Here is an 18779-nt window from a genome sequence, read left to right as displayed (position 1 = left end):
TTTGTATATACCGTGGCCTCTTGTAAATCCACCCACTCGATGGAGAGAGAGAAAGCAGTGGTTGAAACAGCTGACATGCAACAGGAGGTCCTCCCTACCTACAGGACTCAGAAATGTGCACTGGCACAATAACCTGTTTATCTTGCTGAGCTCTGGCTGCAGTTGCCCCTGTGTGTCATTGAGCTGAAGATGACTTGAGGCATGGAAGTTTCTCATTTCCCAAGCGCACTGGGTGTGTGCCTGCTTCTCCTCTGTGGCTGCTGTCTTGGGAACTTTACTACCAGTAGAAGCACTCAGTGTGCTGTGGGACCTTGTTGCTCTGTGGAGAGCAGGGGGTCACAATCAGAACAATTTTATGTGCGTGAGTTTACCGTCCGTTCTTAAGAAACAGAGTAATGAAACTTTAACAAAGTTGAGTTCAGCTTTCTTAAGAGAAATGGTCTAGTGTATTAAGATAGAGTAGCAGATTTGTAAAAGCCCTACACTTAACAGGTACCCCTAAAGTAAACGTATTAGCTTTACCCAAGAATATCGAGGATCTCAATACTCTGTCATAGATAATATCTGTTTAAGTTGAATCTCCTATAGGTGGCTACTCCTTTGTGTTATTTTACCACAGCAAAGAGTAAAATAACTGCTTATGAAATCTTCAGGCTTTATTTATTTTGCAATTACTGTGGTATAGTAGAATTGATAATATCCTCTCCCCTCTCTCTTTTTAAAATCTCTTTTTAATATTTGTTTATTTATAAGACCGTTTTATATTTACAGAAAACTTGAGCAGATAGAATAGAGAGTTCCCATGTTATACTCCCACTCCTACACACGGTTTCCCCTCCTATTATTAACATCTTACAGTAATATGGTATATTTGTTACAGTTAATGAACTGATGTGGATTCATCATTATTAACTAAAGTCCCACTCTATTTAGATTTTCTTACTTTCTACATAATGTTCCTTTTCTGTTCCAGGATCTGAGATACACATTATATTCAGATGTTATGTCTCCTTAGGTTCCTCTTAGCTGTGAAAGTTTCTCAGATTTTCTTTGTTTTTGATGACCTTGATGGTTTTTGAGAATGTCTCCCAACTGGGATTTGTCTGAGGTTTTTCTCAGATTAGGCTGTGGTTATGGGTTTTGGGAAGGAAGATTACAGAGTAAAGTGCCATTCTTAACATATTTTATCAAGGTTACAGACTAGCAACATGACTTATCACTGTTGTTGTTGACCTTGATCACCTGGTCGAAGTCATGTTTGTCAAGTTTCTCCACTGAAAAGTGAGCCTCCCCCTTTCATACTGTCCTCTTTGGGAGGAAGTCACCATGCACAGTCCACACTTACAGAGTGGGAGATATGTTCCCCTCCTTTAGAGTGGAATATCTACATAATTTATTTGGAATTCTTCTGCATGGAAGATATGTCTCTTCTTTTTCATTTATTATTTTTTTCAGTCATTTACTTCCAACAATATGGACTAATAGATTTTTAAAAAATACATTGGGTTATATAGTCCAATCCTACTTTATTTATTTTGTTGCTCAAATTGTTCTACCTTGGCCATTGGGTCTCCCTTTCTTTGGAAGTTATGTTCAAAGAGAAGTCATAATTTCTGATGTTCATACAGACAGTGGGTGGGGGGTCTCTACGGTGGGACTGCCCTTCAGACCACCCTGTCTTGTCTGCTCTGGTAAAGCCTCTGTTCAAGGGTGGCAAACACCACTCCTCACACCTCTCAGTCAGCAGGGCTTGGAGCCAAGTCTACAGAAGAAAATGAAAGAGTTCTGAGACCCAAATTAGAGAGTATGCAGCAGTAGAAGAAAGTAATAATGCTCAGTTTGGGTAGGGGGCACGTGTGTCCAAGGATACTTAATTTAATTCTACATTTAACTAGTATTTACTGAGTGCCTGCTGTGTGCTGGGCATTGTTCCACCACAAAGTCCCTGACTTCCTAAGCACACGGGGTGGGGGTGGGGGGCAGACCATAACCCCAAGCAGATGGTGTCAGGTAGTGAGAAATGCTGTAAAAAAAATAAAGCAGAGGAAAGGGCGATAGTGCCCTGAGGGCAGGGGTTTGGGTGAGGTGCTTTTTTTACAAAGGGGCAGGGAAGAGAATCTGGTGAAATGACATTTAAGCTGGAATGAGGTGGCAAAGTGAGCCCTGAAGGTATCTCGGGGAAGAGGCTTCTGGCAGGAGCAGCAGTTTAAGGGCCTTGAAACTAATGGCTAGAATGAACCTCAAGGATCATATGTGGATTTAAATCTCCCATACTATCCTAATTTTGCCATTAACATGAATTATTAAAAGAATTCAGTGAGCAAACGTGATTGCTTAGAAGGAGTGGTCTCTTTTCTGGCCGCTAGCGTACCAACTAACCTAATCTCCAACTCCCATCTGGCTGGAGTTTCCAGAGTGGGGAGGATAGTTCTACATTTGTAGACCACAGGAAAAGAAAATGTGCACAGCACCAAATGATCTTGTTTCGATGTACCCTGTTTTGTCCTAAGGGGAAAAAGAAAGTGTTATTGAAAGTCAACTAAAAGGCCAGCAGTAACTTGTCTCATAAGATGTAGCTCGAAATAAGCTGCTTGAGTGGTTTTCACATGTCTTAATTTTCGTAATTGTTTCCACATTATGGGCTGGCTGGACAGTTTTTCAGAGAATCAAGTTTGGGAGAGTCTAAATGAAAGCTTTGCTCCTGAAGTTTTCATTTGGATTCCACATATAGACTTTCTAAACCATCATTTTATGAAGTCTTAAATTACTGAAGTTTGAAGTTGTGGTAATACCTCCAAAGTTTAACATCTTTTGTTTCTGGGTCAGAACTATTCAAACCCTCTAAACCTTAAGTATAAAAAAAGAAAAAGAAAAAGAAAAAGAAAAAGAAAAGCTTGCGATTTGGCAGAATTAAAGTTTAGCAACGTTAGTCTTGAAATTGTATTGTGTGCCCTGCTTACTGTAAAATTTGAAAACATATTTTCATTTTTCTGTACTTCTCAGGGCTTTTAAAACAAAATAAAAAACCCGAAGTGTATTTACAATGCCCAACTTTTTTTTATAGTGCAAGACAGTCTTTGAACGTGATTTGATGGGATCAGTCTATTTTGGTAATCCCATAGTTGTTGTTAAGTATGACTATAGTTCTTGTTCTGTCTGGTGTTTCATTTGTCTGTGGAGAGAAAATGTAGTGTTGTAGAGAAGCACACAAGCCTGGGAGCATAGCTGCCTGAAGAGAAGCCAGGATCTTCCACTTACTAGTTGTGCAACCTCAGGCGAGGTTGCTTCAGTTTCCTCACCTGCAAAATGGATATGCTAGTAGTATCTACATCACTGTGGGGAGGATTAAATGAGATGACCTACATAAAATGCTTAGTCCAACACCAGGCACAAAGTAATCACTCAAATATTAGCAATTAAAAATAGTAATAATGAAGTCAAGATATTAAGTAACTAACCCAAGAACACATAGTTAATTAGTGAAGTTCTCTAATTGGCATATTTAATGGGTGATGTGTAAGTCATCAAAGGCATTTAACTGAACCTCTTCATTTTAGTGGGGGAAGAGATAGTGTCGGGTGCAGATTCATTTTTTTCCTTCCACACATGCTGATGCTATAGACATGAGCATAAAAGGCAAGGTCCCTGCTCTCCTGGAGCAAAATGGTCTAGCAGTGGGGGGTAAATAATAAAGGCAAACACACACAAAAAAAATACATCACAGCTGGTAGAGAAAACAAGGCTCTCTGATAGCGAGACCTGGGGGTTACTTTCGATTGGTCAGAGAGGGGTATCTCTGTGGAGGGGCTGTTTAGGCTTAGATAATAGAATCATACTTTAAGGTTTGAGAGAGGTCAAGAAACTATGTCGATAATTTGTTATAAGCTCACTAAAGTTTCTGGTAATTTCCACCTAAGAGAATACGGTAATCTGTAGTTAATATGTACTGGGAACTGTCAACAAGCTTGAGAGCATATGGCAGAGAGAAAAAATCAAAAGTACTAATTCAGAAACTTCTAGTTATTCATATTTGCAGCTCTGGGGCAATTGTGTTAGGAAATGTTTTATAAGAGAGTTGGGGAAAGTGACGTCTTGATTTGGTCAGTTGTCAGCATATAAGGTTTTGTAGTTACATGAAGTTTTAAGTAGAAAACCATTTTATTTTCGTTAACACTGGAAAATACTAAAGTGCACTATGCTGCTAAGAGTAGTAATAACGAACATAAGTGAATCCTTGAGGCTTTTCCTTTGAGCATTAATTTTGATTTTTCATCGTCGTAGTTGTCAAAGAAAGGTAGATTAAGTAGGATATGTGCTCCTAAGACAGAATTTGTAGACTAGCATTTAAAAGTCTATTTATTTATTTATTACAGAAAATGTGGAACATAGAAAAAACTGGAAAGAATTTTAAAAAAATGACCCGCAATTCTACCATTCTTAATTAACTATTTACACTTTGAGTTTTTTTCCTTATTTTCTTTCTATATCTTTTAAAAATAGTTAAGACATACAAACACAAGCACATTTGTGTGTGTTTATATGTATGTTATATATGTATGTATACATAAATATCTGTATATATACATATATATTTATAATTAAAATAATGGCATATGCTTTTCCTCATATTACTACAACTTCATAGTAAACATGGTTTTCAATGGCTGTATAATATTCCATCCTGTGGAATCTTTTTCATCAATTCCCTACATGAACCTTTTATATTCTCATTGTCTATTTCTCCCGAAAGTAGAATTCGAGGCTTGGAGGTAAGGAACTGTGTGGTGGGAGTTCTGGTTAATCATGGTTTTCCTGTGGTTTTCAACTTTGTAAGACAAAACTGCTTCTCATTCTCAGGACGAATTTTGCTAAAATATGTCAAAGAACATGCCATTTTGGTTTTGATGGGGGAAACCTGAACTTGAAGATTTTTGAAGTAAGAATCATTGAGGCTTTAGGGCATCATCTGATTACAAATTCAACCAAATTTATGAACCAAAATAAATGTTAAGACCCCTTTAAAAGGAAATTAGGATCCATAAACAAGACAAAAAGACAACCCTCAGAATGGGAGAAAATATTTGCAAATGAAGCAACTGACAAAGGATTAATCTCCAAAGTGTACAAGCAGCTCATGCAGCTCAATATCAAAAAACAAACAACCCGATCCAAAAATGGGCAGAAGACCTAAATAGACATTTCTCCAAAGAAGATATACAGATTGCCAAAAAACACACGAAAGAATGCTCCACATCATTAATCATTAGAGAAATGCAAATCAAAGCTACAATGATATATCATCTCACACCAGTCAGAATGGCCATCATCAAAAAATCTAGAAACAATAAATGCTGGAGAGGGTGTGGAGAAAAGGGAACCCTCTTGCACTGTTGGTGGGAATGTGAATTGGTACAGCCACTATGGAGAACAGTATGGAGGTTCCTTAAAAAAGTAAAAATAGAACTACCATATGACCCAGCAATCCCACTACTGGGCATATACCCTGAGAAAACCATAATTCAAAAAGAGTCATGTACCAAATATTCATTGCAACTCTATTTACAATAGCCAGGACATGGAAGCAACCTAAGTGTCCATCAACAGATGAATGGATAAAGAAGATGTGGCACATATATACAATGGAATATTACTCAGCCATGAAATGGAACGAAATTGAGTTATGTGTAGTGAGGTAGATGGACCTAGAGTCTGTCACACAGAGTGAAGTAAGTCAGAAAGAGAAAAACAAATACCATATGCTAACACATATATATGGAATCTAAAAAAAAAAAAAAAAAAAGGCCATGAAGAACCTAGGGGCAGGACGGGAATAAAGATGCAGACCTACTAGAGAATGGACTTGAGGACATGGGGAGGGGGAAGGGTAAGCTGGGACAAAGTGAGAGAGCGGCATGGGCATATATACACTACCAAATTTAAAACTGATAGCTAGTGGGGAGCAGCCGCATAGCACAGGGAGATCAGCTCGGTGCTTTGTGACCACCTAGAGGGGTGGGATAGGGAGGGTGGGAGGGAGGGAGACACAAGAGGGAAGAGATATGGAGATATATGTATATGTATAGCTGATTCACTTTGTTATAAAGCAGAAGCTAGCACACCATTGTAAAGCAATTATACTCCAATAAAGATGTTTAAAGAAAAAAAAGGAAATTAGGAAAATTTAAAGTTTTTTGGTAGTATGTTAATTCCTACATCTTTCTGACAATTCAATCTTTTTTTTTTTTTTTTTTTTTTTTTGCGGTACGCGGGCCTCTCACTGTTGTGGCCTCTCCCGTTGCGGAGCACAGGCTCTGGACGTGCAGGCTCAGCGGCCGTGGCTCACGGGCCCAGCCGCTCTGCAGCATGTGGGATCTTCCCAAACCAGGGCACGAACCCGTGTCCTCTGCATCAGCAGGCGGACTCTCAACCACTGCGCCACCAGGGAAGCCCGACAATTTAATCTTGATTAAACTGATGAGTTAATCAAGAATAATATAATTTTAAAATTAGAAATGTGCTTCTCTTAGCTATCTAAAGCATGTAGCAAAATAAAAAGGATTTTTCATTCGTGGTAGGACACATAATAATTGCATACATAGGGACTTCCCTGGTGGCGCAGTGGTTAAGAATCCACCTACCAGTGCAGGGGACATGGGTTCGAGCCCTGGTCCGGGAAGATACCACATGCCGCGGAGCAACCAAGCCCGTGTGCCGTTGCTACTGAGCCTGTGCTCTAGAGCCGATGAGCCACAGTTACTGAGCCTACGTGCTGCAACTACTGAAACCTGCAAACCTAGAGCCCATGCTCCGCAACAAGAGAAGCCACTGCAGTGAGAAGACCGCACACTGCAATGAAGAGTAGCCCCCGCTCGCTGCAACCAGAGAAAGCCTGCGCGCAGCAACGAAGACCGAACACAGCCCAAAATAAATAAATAAATTTATTTATTTAAAAAAATTGCATACATAAGAAGACACATGATCATTAAAATTTCTTATGTGGTTTTTGGATTTTTTTGTCCTGAATTTCTGTGTACTTTCAGTACTGTTGAAAGCTACATCTTCCCCTTGGATATTAAAATTGAATTTCACTAGATTAGTATCTGCTATTCAACTCCTATATGTGCTGGTGGGATTAGAAATATGATCTGTCTCAAGGGCAGTTCAACAACATGTATCAGAAACCTTTAAATAAATTTATATTCTTTACTTCATCAACTTGAAATCCATAGATTAATCCTAAGGAAATAATTGGCCAAGTGTGTAAAGACTAATGCATAAGAATGTAGCCTTGCTTGTAAAAGTGAAATATTGGAAACAACATAAATATGCAACAGTTAGGGATTAGTTAAGTAAAGTGTGGTATATTCAAACTGGAATATTATGAAGCTATTAAAATTATCATGTAGATCTATAGTTTTAATTTGGGAAAATGATCATGATGTAGTGTAGATATATTGCCCTGCTGTATCTTTGTTTTGTCCTTATTAAAATTGAATCCCCCTTCCTTGTAATTGAAAGGCACTAGAACCATTTGTCTCTTGAGACCACTCCCATTTTGTTTATTTTAAGCATATAAAATGATATTTTACCTTTCATTATTTACAGCAGGGATGCATATATCTAATTCATTAAAAATATCATTATACCATTAAAATATAAATATATGAAAAGAAGACTGTCTATGATAAATTTCTATTTTGTACTATTTCAAGCTGATATTTGATCCACTTATCCTGATTCTGGATGTGGTATTGGACTGTAGAATTTATAAGAGCCTAAAGAGCTGGGGATTTCTAGTAAGCTTTTACTCTTAGAGCCACTTCATTCCCACCAGTGGACTGCTCAGTGCCTGGGCCTTCTGGATCTCCAGCTTTCCAGCAAAAAAGTTGTAGCCTTGTTTCTTGAGAGAGAGCCCGTGGTCATTCTCCCCAGAAGCTAGATTTTCTGGCCTTCAACCCCAGTCTCCATTGATTGGACACTTCATGGTTATAGCCAGACTACCGTGAGGCAGAACACCTGGTCTTGCTAATAAGCATAGATGGATGGGCATTGTTTGACTCCTTGCCCAGCCCCTCCTTGGCCAGAATCCCTCACTTTTGGGCTGCAAGAGATCTAGTCCCGAGATTAGTGTCTTGCCTGTCTGTTTGATACCCCATTTTGGGGTCTACTTTCAGACATGTGTCTGGAGGACTTGCCCCTCCTTGGCAGGAGTGTTCTCACACCCTTGGACTCCAGATCCTAGTCTTACCCATGGAGGCCTGGTCTTCTACTACCATCAGTATTGAAGAGAGCCCAGGGAAGGAAACTAACTTGAAGTGATTGAGGTGGAAAATCCAATATGCAAACTCACACTGGTACAATTTGGATTAGGAGAATAAGAAAGAAGTGAACAAAAAGGTAAGGAAGGAAGATTGAGGCCAAAGTGGCCAGCCCTGCACCACATGCTTAACAAGTATTGTCATTGTAGTTTGAAACTAAAAGATGGCAAAAGGAGAATCAGGATTGGAATCAGAAGTGGTAGAAAATTAATCTCTTGGGGAAGCCATTTGGTCCTGTGAAGAGTAACTCAACACCTGTTATCTGGGCAAGAATGTGCCTGGCATTACCAACCTGCCCTTGATTAATGAACAGAACCTATAAATAAGAAATGAGCTGGAAACCACCAGGAGAAGCCTTAACATGCTAGGCTATAATTGTTACCAGTGTGGGGGGGGATTATTGCAAGGCTCAGAATATTTGACCTATTACTGCCTCCATGACCATTCATTCATTCAGCCAACCAGCCAGCCAACCATTCAGCAAATACCTGTCTTGAGGCAGCCAGGGCAGATGGGTCCTGGGGTTGTCATGGTGAACAAAATAGACACAGACCCTCCCTCACTGTGCTTGCGCCTAAACTGGGAAACAGACAACGATGACTGATATGAGATAAATGCTGTGATAGGTGGTCGGGGGCCAGGGTCCTGGAGCAAAGGACATTTACACTGAGATTTGAAGGATGAACAGGAGTTGACTAGAACAAGGGGCTTAGCAATGGCAATTGGTGGTTTAGTGATTGATTTTTCCAAAGAGTGATATTTGTTTCTTTAAATTTCTTTCTAGGATGTTCAGTTCTTCTCCACAATGAATGAGTGTTACTATGATAAGCAGATGGACTTTTTTTATAATAGGAGCAACACTGACACTGCCAATGAGTGGACAGGAACGAAGCTTGTAATTGTTTTGTGTGTTGGAACATTTTTCTGCCTGTTTATCTTTTTTTCTAATTCTCTGGTCATCGCAGCAGTAATCAAAAACAGAAAGTTTCATTTCCCCTTCTACTACCTGTTGGCTAACCTAGCTGCTGCAGATTTCTTTGCTGGAATTGCCTATGTATACCTGATGTTTAACACTGGCCCAGTTTCAAAAACTCTGACTGTCAACCGCTGGTTTCTCCGCCAGGGGCTTCTGGACACTAGCTTAACAGCCTCCCTGACCAATTTGTTTGTTATTGCCGTGGAGAGGCACATGTCAATCATGAGGATGCGAGTCCACAGCAACCTGACCAAAAAGAGAGTGACGCTGCTCATCTTGCTCATCTGGGCCATTGCCATCTTTATGGGGGCTGTCCCCACACTGGGCTGGAATTGCCTCTGTGACATCTCTGCCTGCTCTTCCCTGGCCCCCATTTATAGCAGGAGTTACCTCATTTTCTGGACTGTGTCCAACCTCATGGCCTTCTTCATTATGGTCGTGGTGTACCTGCGGATCTACATGTACGTAAAGAGGAAAACCAACGTCTTATCTCCGCACACAAGTGGATCCATCAGCCACCGGAGGACACCCATGAAGCTAATGAAGACGGTGATGACTGTCTTAGGTAAGAGGAACCAAGTCAGCCATTATTCCCCTTCATTCAGCAAATATTTGTTGAACACCTGCTGTATACAAGGCACTTACTAGGTAGTAGGAATGCAGCAGTGAACATGAACAGACTGAAACCCTCACCTGTCTGGAGCTTATACTCTAATAGGGGAAGACAATATAAGTATTCTAATGGGGACAAACAAAATAATTTTACAGTACATTTTATTATAAAATTTGTAAAATAAGATGTTGAGTGGTCTAATGGGGAAAAATAAAGCAGGGAAGAGAGATAAGGAGTGCGCTAAGCAGGTATAGTTTGCAATTTTAAAAAGTGTTGTGAGGGACAGCTTCACCTAGCAGGCGACGTTTGAGCCAAGATGGGAAAGTGATGAGGGAGTGAACCATGTGGGTGTGGGGGGAAGGGTGTTCCAGGCAGCAGATGCAGTGAGCGTTGGAGGCTGAACAGCAAGGGGGCCAGTGTGGCTGGAGTGGAGTGGAGGGAGGGTGGGAGGTGATGAGGTCAGAGAGTTGAGGTGGTATAGGTGGAGTGACTCAGATTCAGTCAGGCTGCACAGTTAATCACAAAGCCTTTGCTTTTCTGAGGGAGAGGAGGAGAAGACATTGGAAGGTTTTGAACGAGGGAGTGACGTGATCTGACTTGAATTTTTTTTTAACATCTTTATTGGAGTATAATTGCTTTACAATGGTGTGCTAGTTTCTGCTTTATAACAAAGTGAATCAGTTATACATATACATATATCCCCATATCTCTTCCCTCTTGCGTCTCCCTCCCTCCCACCCTCCCTATCACACCCCTCTAGGTGGTCACAAAGCACTGAGCTGATCTCCCTGTGCTATGCAGCTGCTTCCCATGACTTGAATTTTAATGGCATCTCTCTGGCTGCTGTTTTGAGGAAGTACTGTAGTGGGGCAAGGGTAAAAACAGAGAACTGCTTAAGAGAGTATTTCAGTACTCAAGAGAGATGGTAATGACTAGGACCAGAGGGCAGTCTAGAGGTGATGCAACAAGGTTGCATTCTGAATTTTTATACATGGTAGAGTCAATAGGATTTGCTGAGCAGTAAGGTATGAAGAAAGGTGGGGGGAGGAGGGGAGAGTGGAGCACGTCATTTGTGGAGATGCGGAAGACAGAAGAGGAGATTAGGGGGGAAGGTTGGGAGTCTGGTTTTGGACTAGCTAAGCTTAGGATTTTATTAGACAGTGAATTGAATTTCTCCTATTGAACTGATCCTATTGAATCAAGAGTTGAGGATTTAGGTCTGGGCTGGAGATCTATATTTGAGAGTCGTTTGGGGACAAATATGGTATTTTAAACCACAAGACTGGATGAGCCCACCATGGAGGTGAGTGTGGATGGAAGAGAGAAGAGGACCGAGGAGCAAGCCCTGGGGTACTCCAACGTAGGGAGGGTGGGAAGGCAGGGAGCAACGTCACAAGAGCCTGGGAAAAGGAGAAGCCTGAAAACCCAGGAGAATACGGTGGCCTGGAAGCTGTGAGAAGGAAAGGGTGTATCAGCAATGTTAATACTCCTCAGAGGTGGAGTCAGATGTAGTCTTAGCAGAGTGGTAGTTGTTTGGTGACCTTGAGAAGATCAAAACTAGTGTAGCCAAGAGCCTGATGAGGAGGAAATGAAGAAACGGAGGGAGGAGAGTCTTTAAGACAGAGTTTAAACAGCTCTGAGGAGTTTTGCTCTCCACTGTGAGCCCTGGACCAAGAAGACACTTTGGGGGCAAAGAACTTTCCCTTTATTTTGTTTTCTCTATGGCAGGTAGCCAGTTGTGCCCCAATTCCAGTCCCGGGTTACAGGTAGAATTTGTGATATGTGAGCAAACAAGAACTTTTGTGGCTTCACAGGCCTTGTGTTCTACGTTAGAGAGGTCATTTTCTCACCATGTGTGGTGGCTGCAGCCATGGGGACCATTATTGAGAGAGAGCCAGGACTATATTCCTTTTAATTCCCAATGTGAAGGAACTATAAAATGAATTCTTGGGAAACAATTCATAATAGAGGATGCAGGGTATATATGGTGTGGTATGGGAGCCATCATGATGTCTGTAGGTCCTGAAACTGCTAATAAGATTTGGAGGTCAGCAGACACATAGTGTGATAGTTAAAATAATTTGAAACTGAGGATTTATTTTCATTAACAAATATTTATGTAGGGTTTAATATGTGTCAAGCATTGTCCTAAGTGTTTTACAGATATTAACTTATTTAATTCCCATGGCAACCCTGTGAGATAGGTGCTACTGTCACCCCCCTACCAGATGAAGAAACTGAGTGGAGAGTTTAAGCAGTATGCCCAAGGTCACTTGTTATTAATGGTGGAAGCAAGACTGACCAGTTGGCCTTTGGAGTCCACATGTTTATTACCACACTCTGTAGCTAGTTTTGCTAGCTACACTCTGTAGCTAGTTTTGCTTTATTTGGACATTTTACTGGCCTCCTCTTTGTCCTGTCTTCTGCTTTGACCACCTCATTCTCCTTTTAGTGTCTTGACAAGAACATAGACAACAGTAAGAAAAAGAGTAGTCACATTAATCCATTTTTCCACTCTTGAGCTAGAGCTATTGATGTTTTTGGTACTTATTGGTAGTGTCAGCAACTCTGCTACTTTCCCTGCTTAACTTGAAAGCATAAACATTTGCTTGGCTATGTATCTTGAGAAACTACCTGCCTAATTAAAGAGAAAACTTTTTTCCATCATGTTCTATATTATATACAGCACGAGATGGCAAAAAAAACTTCTGTCATCCTAGGTAGGACTTTTTGTGAGATGGTCATCATGATCACCAGCTTCAGTGTCATATGTAACTTTGGAATGTATGGAAGGGCTTAAAATAAAAGAGCTGTGTGGTTTGGGCGGGTGTGGTGTTGGATAAGGGCAAAACCAGAAGAAACAGTGAAATTGCCGAGTAGGTTAAGAGAAGTCAGGGCATCAAGATGAAACAACATTGGGGAATTGGTTAACATCAGGAAGACAGTTTGGTGTGGAGGACCTGAGGAAGTTCCTCAGTGGTGAGACAGAGGGATCTGGTGGAAGACAAGAAGTCTGGGGACAGGGGAAATGAAACCGAAGAGCTAGGTGGTATGAGGTTTTTAGGCTTCCAGCTCCTGACTTCTTCAGATAACAGATTTGGGTTTTAGCCCCACCTCTGTGATTTTCTACAGGGGTGATCTGAAGCACATTAGCTCACCTTTTCTTGGTTAAATTTCCTCATCTGAGGTTGAATAGGTAAACTTTAAATTCTTTCCAAGTTATGAAATTCAGTAATCCTACCATGACAGTAAGTAGCCAAAGCCAACACAGAGTTTGTGGATTGACTGTGTATCAAAGCACAGAGTCCCCTTCCATGAGAGCATCTTTCATGATGTTCCTTAGGAAGGAAGCCCCTTAGTTGCTCTATCTGGTACATGTAAGAATTTGGTTGCCTAATACAGGTGTCTCTCATATGATAGTATATGCATTAGAAAAATCAACAGGACTGGCAGGACCTACCATCACTGTAGTCATTGGTTCTGAGTATATGGAAATTAATAGCTTAATACTTACTTCATTAATGATTACCTGATTTTAAAAACTTCATGATAAAATGCTAAACCTTTCTGTTTACTCCTTGATATATATTTTGTAGGAAAGGCTAATTTAAGATTAAAGTTTCTTATATATGTAACTTCTTTTAAGTCTTAGAAAGTTAATCAATAAATATATATCAACTGTCTGTTAAATAGCATCTAAGAGGCAAAGGGCTGCATGTATTCAGTGAGCTTAATCTCATTTCAGAGAAGGAAGAATGGATAATTAGGGGCTGTAGAGTTTGGGGAAGGCTTCTTAGGGAGCTTGAGGTGTGATCTGGAAGGATGGGTGGGATTTGTATTGGCAGGAGGAAAAGAATTCTATGTAGGAGAAACATTATAATCAGAAGTGTGATGGCAGAGACATGTAAAGCTTTTGCAGTAACACAAGGAAGGCCCCATGGAACTCAGATGCATGTTGATGTACAAGGGGAAATAACTCAGCTATGAGCCAGAAAAGTTTAGTTGGCCATCCTCTTTGGAAGGAGAGGGGTAGACCAGATGACCTTTGTGTTTCTTTGTGGCTTTAGGATTTTGGTTGAACACAAAAAGCATATAGAGCCGGATGGGGAGCACCTCCTGGATGAGGGAGGTGGTGGTAGTGACGATGGCGGTGTGGATTTTAAATCTGTGTGTGACTGGAAAGGCATCTAGGCCTTGTGTTCCCATTTCAGCAGACCTGAGGCAGAATGCTGCTCACTTCTGGGTTATAATGTGTGATGGGCCCTTTACATGAAAGAAGTTGCTTATTTATTTTATTTATTTATTTATTTATTTATTTATTGGCTGCATTGGGTCTTCGTTGCTGCATGCGGGCTTTCTCCAGTTGCGGCAAGCTGGGGCCACTTTTTGCTGCGGTGGGCAGGCCTCCCATTGCGGTGGCCTCTCTCGTTGCGGAGCACGGGATCCAGGAGTGCGGGCCTCAGCCGTTGCAGCACACGGGCTTAGCAGCTGTGGCTCACGGGCTCCAGAGCTCAGGCTCAGCAGCTGTGGCGCACAGGCCCAGCTGCTCCGAGGCATGTGGGATCTTCCTGGACCAGGGCTCGAACCCATGTCCCCTGCTTTGGCAGGCAGACTCCCAACCACTGCACCACCAGTTGCTTGTTGAATGTTCTCATCGAAAAGACATTGGAGACATATGATCCTACTTTCCACAGGGCACCAAGGCCCTGCCTAAGAGACACTCCTGTATTTTGAAATCTTACTTGTCAGCCAGCCTAATCAGCCACAGCAACCCCAAACCCCATGTGGAAACCTCTTATTTATTGTCAAACAACATACTATGTGAACTGTGCACACATGGATGTTTTATTTTCCAGGAAATGGGCTGGGCTTTCTTTTATTCTGCAGTATCTTGAAATGCAAAAGAAAAGAAAGATTCAAAGATTTGTGAACCATACTTTTGAAATCTTTCATAAACCTTCCTGTCTCTTAGGATGGTGATTTTCAAATTGCAAGTTGTGACCTACTGGCAAGTAGTGAACTCAATTAGGAGATTGTAACTGACACTTCTAAAAAATGACATAAAGTAGGAAAGAAGAGAAAATATCAGAGTGCATTGCATATAGTAGGTATAAGTGTATTTCATAATGTTTGTGCATGTGTGAGACTGGATTATGGTGTGTGTGTATATATATATATATATATATATATTTATTATTATTTTTTTTTGGTATGGGTTATAGTGAAGAACATTTGAAAAACCATGGTCTTAGGGTCCAGGTTACTTTTCTGGCCAATAAGGATAGAGCATTTCAAAAATATGGGCAACATTACAGTTAAGGGACTTTGAAAATGTTTGTGGTCATTGAAACAAAGAGCTGGAATTTTTTATTTCTCCCTTCTACTTCTCCACTCCAATCAATGCTGAATCCACCTTGCCTTCTCTCAGGGGAGAGGGGAGGGAGACAAAGTGGTGGTAAGAGAAGAAACAGTACCAGGAGTTCTCATGCTAGGAAATGGGTGAAAATTTAGTGCCATATAAGCCTTGCTAGAGTACTACTAACAATCATACATGACATTTCTGCGACACTATGTCTTTTTCAGTGTTTTAATACATTATTCTCATTTGGTCTCATGGAAATTCTGTACGGTTAAGTGGGGAAGATAGCATTATCCTATTTTCTTCCTACTCCCCTAAATGCACCCTCTACTCAGCTATAAGTAATTTTTTACAGTTTTTCACTTTGCATTGCTAGGCCTTTGCTTCAGCTGGAATACCTTTCCTCTTGTTTTGCCTGGGAAACTTGCATTCGTCTTGTAAGATTCAACTCAAGGGCTTATCTTCTCTGAATCTTGCCTAGATGAATCTGATCCTACCTCCTTTGGGCCACTCTCTATCTTGTCCATACCTCAGTCAGTGTACTTCATTTGTTTACATGCCTTTATCTTGAACTAGGGTGTACATTCTTTGAAGTTGAGGTCTGTACCTTATTTATCTACCTTTGCATATCTAACGTGTAGCACGCTGTCTGGAACACACTTGTTGAGGTTATCACAGAAGGAATAAGTGAGGAAACCAAGGTTTAGAGGAGTGGCTTTTCAAAAGCTGGAAATAAAAGTAGAACCCAGGTTTCCTCATGTGCAGTCTGACCTTTGGCAGGCTCTGGCTGTGACATGCCTGTGAGGTAAACAATGGCATGAGGGGAGTGAGTGGGTATCCCATTTCATAGGGTGGGAAACTGAGGTCTATCTTGGGAAGAGGAAAACAAACGAACATTTTTTGATTGCTTACTATGAGGGGGTCTGCATCTTACACGCTTTTAGGATTTTCTTTCATTTAACCCTCATAACAACTCTCTGCAGATCTGTTTAATAGATGAGGAAACTCGGATGGACTTAAGCATCTTCCCCATAGACCCATACTGGAAAAAATAATAATAGTTAATATTCACTGTGTGCAATACATGGTTTCTGAGACACGTTTTATTGCATTTAATCTCCATGACAACCCTATGAGGGAGGTTCTGTTATTTTTACCAAGAAACTGAGGCCCAGAGAGGTTCAGTGTCTTGCCCAAGATTAGTAGCAGAGCTGAGATTCAAATCCAAGCAGATTGGCTCCAGGAACCAATTTTTCAAGGTTAATTAGCAGCCTCTTGAAAGTGATAGGGCTAGAACAACATCTACCCACGTAATGACGTTTATAACTTGTATCTCCCTTAATTTCTAGTTAAGTTTATTTCAGTAAAGGTACTTGATCTCTCGATGTTTACCTTGCTCTTGATTTTTTTTTTTTTTTTTTTGAGGTACGCGGGCCTCTCACTGCTGTGGCCTCTCCCACTGCGGAGCACAGGCTCCGGACGCGCAGGCCCAGCGGCCACGGCTCACGGGCCCAGCCGCTCCGCGGCACGTGGGATCCTCCCGGACCGGGTCACGAACCCGCGTCCCCTGCATCGGCAGGCGGACTCTCAACCACTGCGCCACCAGGGAAGCCCAGCTCTTGATATGTTTTAAAGATTCTGCAGCTTGGTGACAGTTATGACGACATCTCCCAGGGAATGACAGCTCCACATTCTTCAAACTTCATGTTCATTAAAGTAGATGGCAAGAGCAGTGGCTTTGGAATAGGGAGGGAACCAGATTTAAATCCTGGCTTTGCAGCTTCCAAGTCGCATGACCCTGAGCAATTCACCTGACCTCCCTGTGACTTAGTTTCCCCATCTGTAAAATGGGGATAATATCAGTAGCCCTGGCATGGCAAGTTTTTATGGATACAATGAGACAATGCACATAAAATACCTAGTGTAGTGCTTGACACATAGAAGGTACTAAACAATTTACATAGTAAGTACTAAGAAGAGTTCGGTAATCTGAAGAGCCTTGCCCTGTATTCAAGCAGAGTGCTCTTGTTTCCCCAGTAATGTCGCAGGTACTGTGGAGGGGGGACTAGGGACCTACTGTTGGCACCATCATAATGGCAGGTTTTGTATTGTGGACAAGTAGCCAGGAGGAAGCTAACTGGATGTGCTTTGCAAAGGCTATCCGACAGCAGACAAATGGCACCACTTCAGTTCCTGGAGACCCAGGCCAATCTGAAAACACGGTCACCACAGATCTGAAAAGCTCTGTGCTTGCATTGCTAGTCCCTGTAAACCATCTTCTATCACCACCCCACCCCACCCCCACCGCCCCCAGTGCCGGTGAAATTCTGTTAATGATTCCTATCTCTGCCAAATGATCTTTGCATTAATAATTCATTTTGCTTTTGCAACATTTATGAATAAAACATGATAAGTGAGACCCTGACCATCAAATGTTAGCTTAATAAGAATCCTGTAATATAGCACCAACATCTTGTGTGTGGATCTATAAAACATTCCTCATGAGAAACTGTCCCCATCTTGCTAATGAATCCTACCAGGATTCCTAGTTAACCAAGTACTGTTACCACCTTTACTAGGATTGGGAAATGTGCCCTTTGTCTGAAAAGAATTGGGAACACACACACACACACACACACACACACGTACACATGCACACACACAGAAACCAGGAGTGAAGAGAAACTAACTACGGTCCCCAGGAATTCTGAAACATTTGTTTTTAGCTTCTGTGACCTTGTAGTGGCTTCTACATCACAGAAGCCTGCTTTCAATGTTTGCTGCCTTGCATGCCTTTGTAATCAAATATCTGTTAAAAAAAAAAAAAAGTTAAAGCTTTGCTTTAAGAAATGCTGAGTGAAACGATCAGATTTTTGGCACTCAAGAGTTTGCTTGTTGCTGTGCAGTCATATCAGAATGACTAACTCTTTTCAGAGTCAAGCCACCCAGGCACCACTACACAGTATGTTTTGTCCAGGGGTGTTTGTACTTTTGTCTTGAAAACAGCTAATCAAAGGAGCACCTTTGTGGCAGACGCTTTTCCTCTGGGCTTCATGTCATTGCAGCAGGGGCCTTTGGGGGAGGGACCTTTGCTTCCAGGCAAGCTGTAGATGAATGAGGACAAAAATGTAATCACTCCCCAGGTGCTGCCCCCAACAATACAGTGTGACAGACCCCTCCATTCTGAGGGGGAACGTGGTGATTGAGAAAACCTCAACGTCTGATGTTAGAGGGAAAATAGTTTCAAATTAAAAAACAATCCATCACTGTATGCCTCTCCATCCCACCTTTTCAAATTGTCTGCACTTCTTGATATCTTTTCTTAACCCCACATTTTTAGGAGTCTGTTCCTCCCCTTCTGCCTCTGCTGTATGTAGCCCTTTGTTATCTCGAGTCTGGCTTTTGGTTCTTTTATTTTTTTTCCCGCTTTACTGTTTCAGATGCCTTCCTTTGCAGTCACTTCAAAAGTCATTTTACCAGATCTTTGTCGTCGTTTCCAGTGTAATCACTGCT

The 18779-nt window shown here is 41.4% G+C and overlaps 1 protein-coding gene across 1 annotated transcript in view; it reads left to right on the top strand.

Annotated features, from left to right (window-relative positions):
* The first annotated feature begins 309 nt into the window (after positions 1-309).
* Positions 310-18779, top strand: part of LPAR3 (lysophosphatidic acid receptor 3) — a 59204-nt gene continuing 40734 nt past the window's right edge. The window contains exons 1-2 of the mRNA XM_060085042.1: positions 310-357; positions 9103-9859. Of these exons, the coding sequence (XP_059941025.1) occupies positions 9124-9859 (736 nt within the window). The 5' untranslated portion in view covers positions 310-357; positions 9103-9123. The remainder of the gene's footprint in view (positions 358-9102; positions 9860-18779) is intronic.

The sequence above is a fragment of the Mesoplodon densirostris genome, chromosome 2 (assembly GCF_025265405.1).
Source record: "Mesoplodon densirostris isolate mMesDen1 chromosome 2, mMesDen1 primary haplotype, whole genome shotgun sequence".
NCBI classification, from domain to species: domain Eukaryota; kingdom Metazoa; phylum Chordata; class Mammalia; order Artiodactyla; family Ziphiidae; genus Mesoplodon; species Mesoplodon densirostris.
Note: the sequence above shows the minus strand (reverse complement) of the source record. Positions and strands in the feature narration are given on the sequence as shown.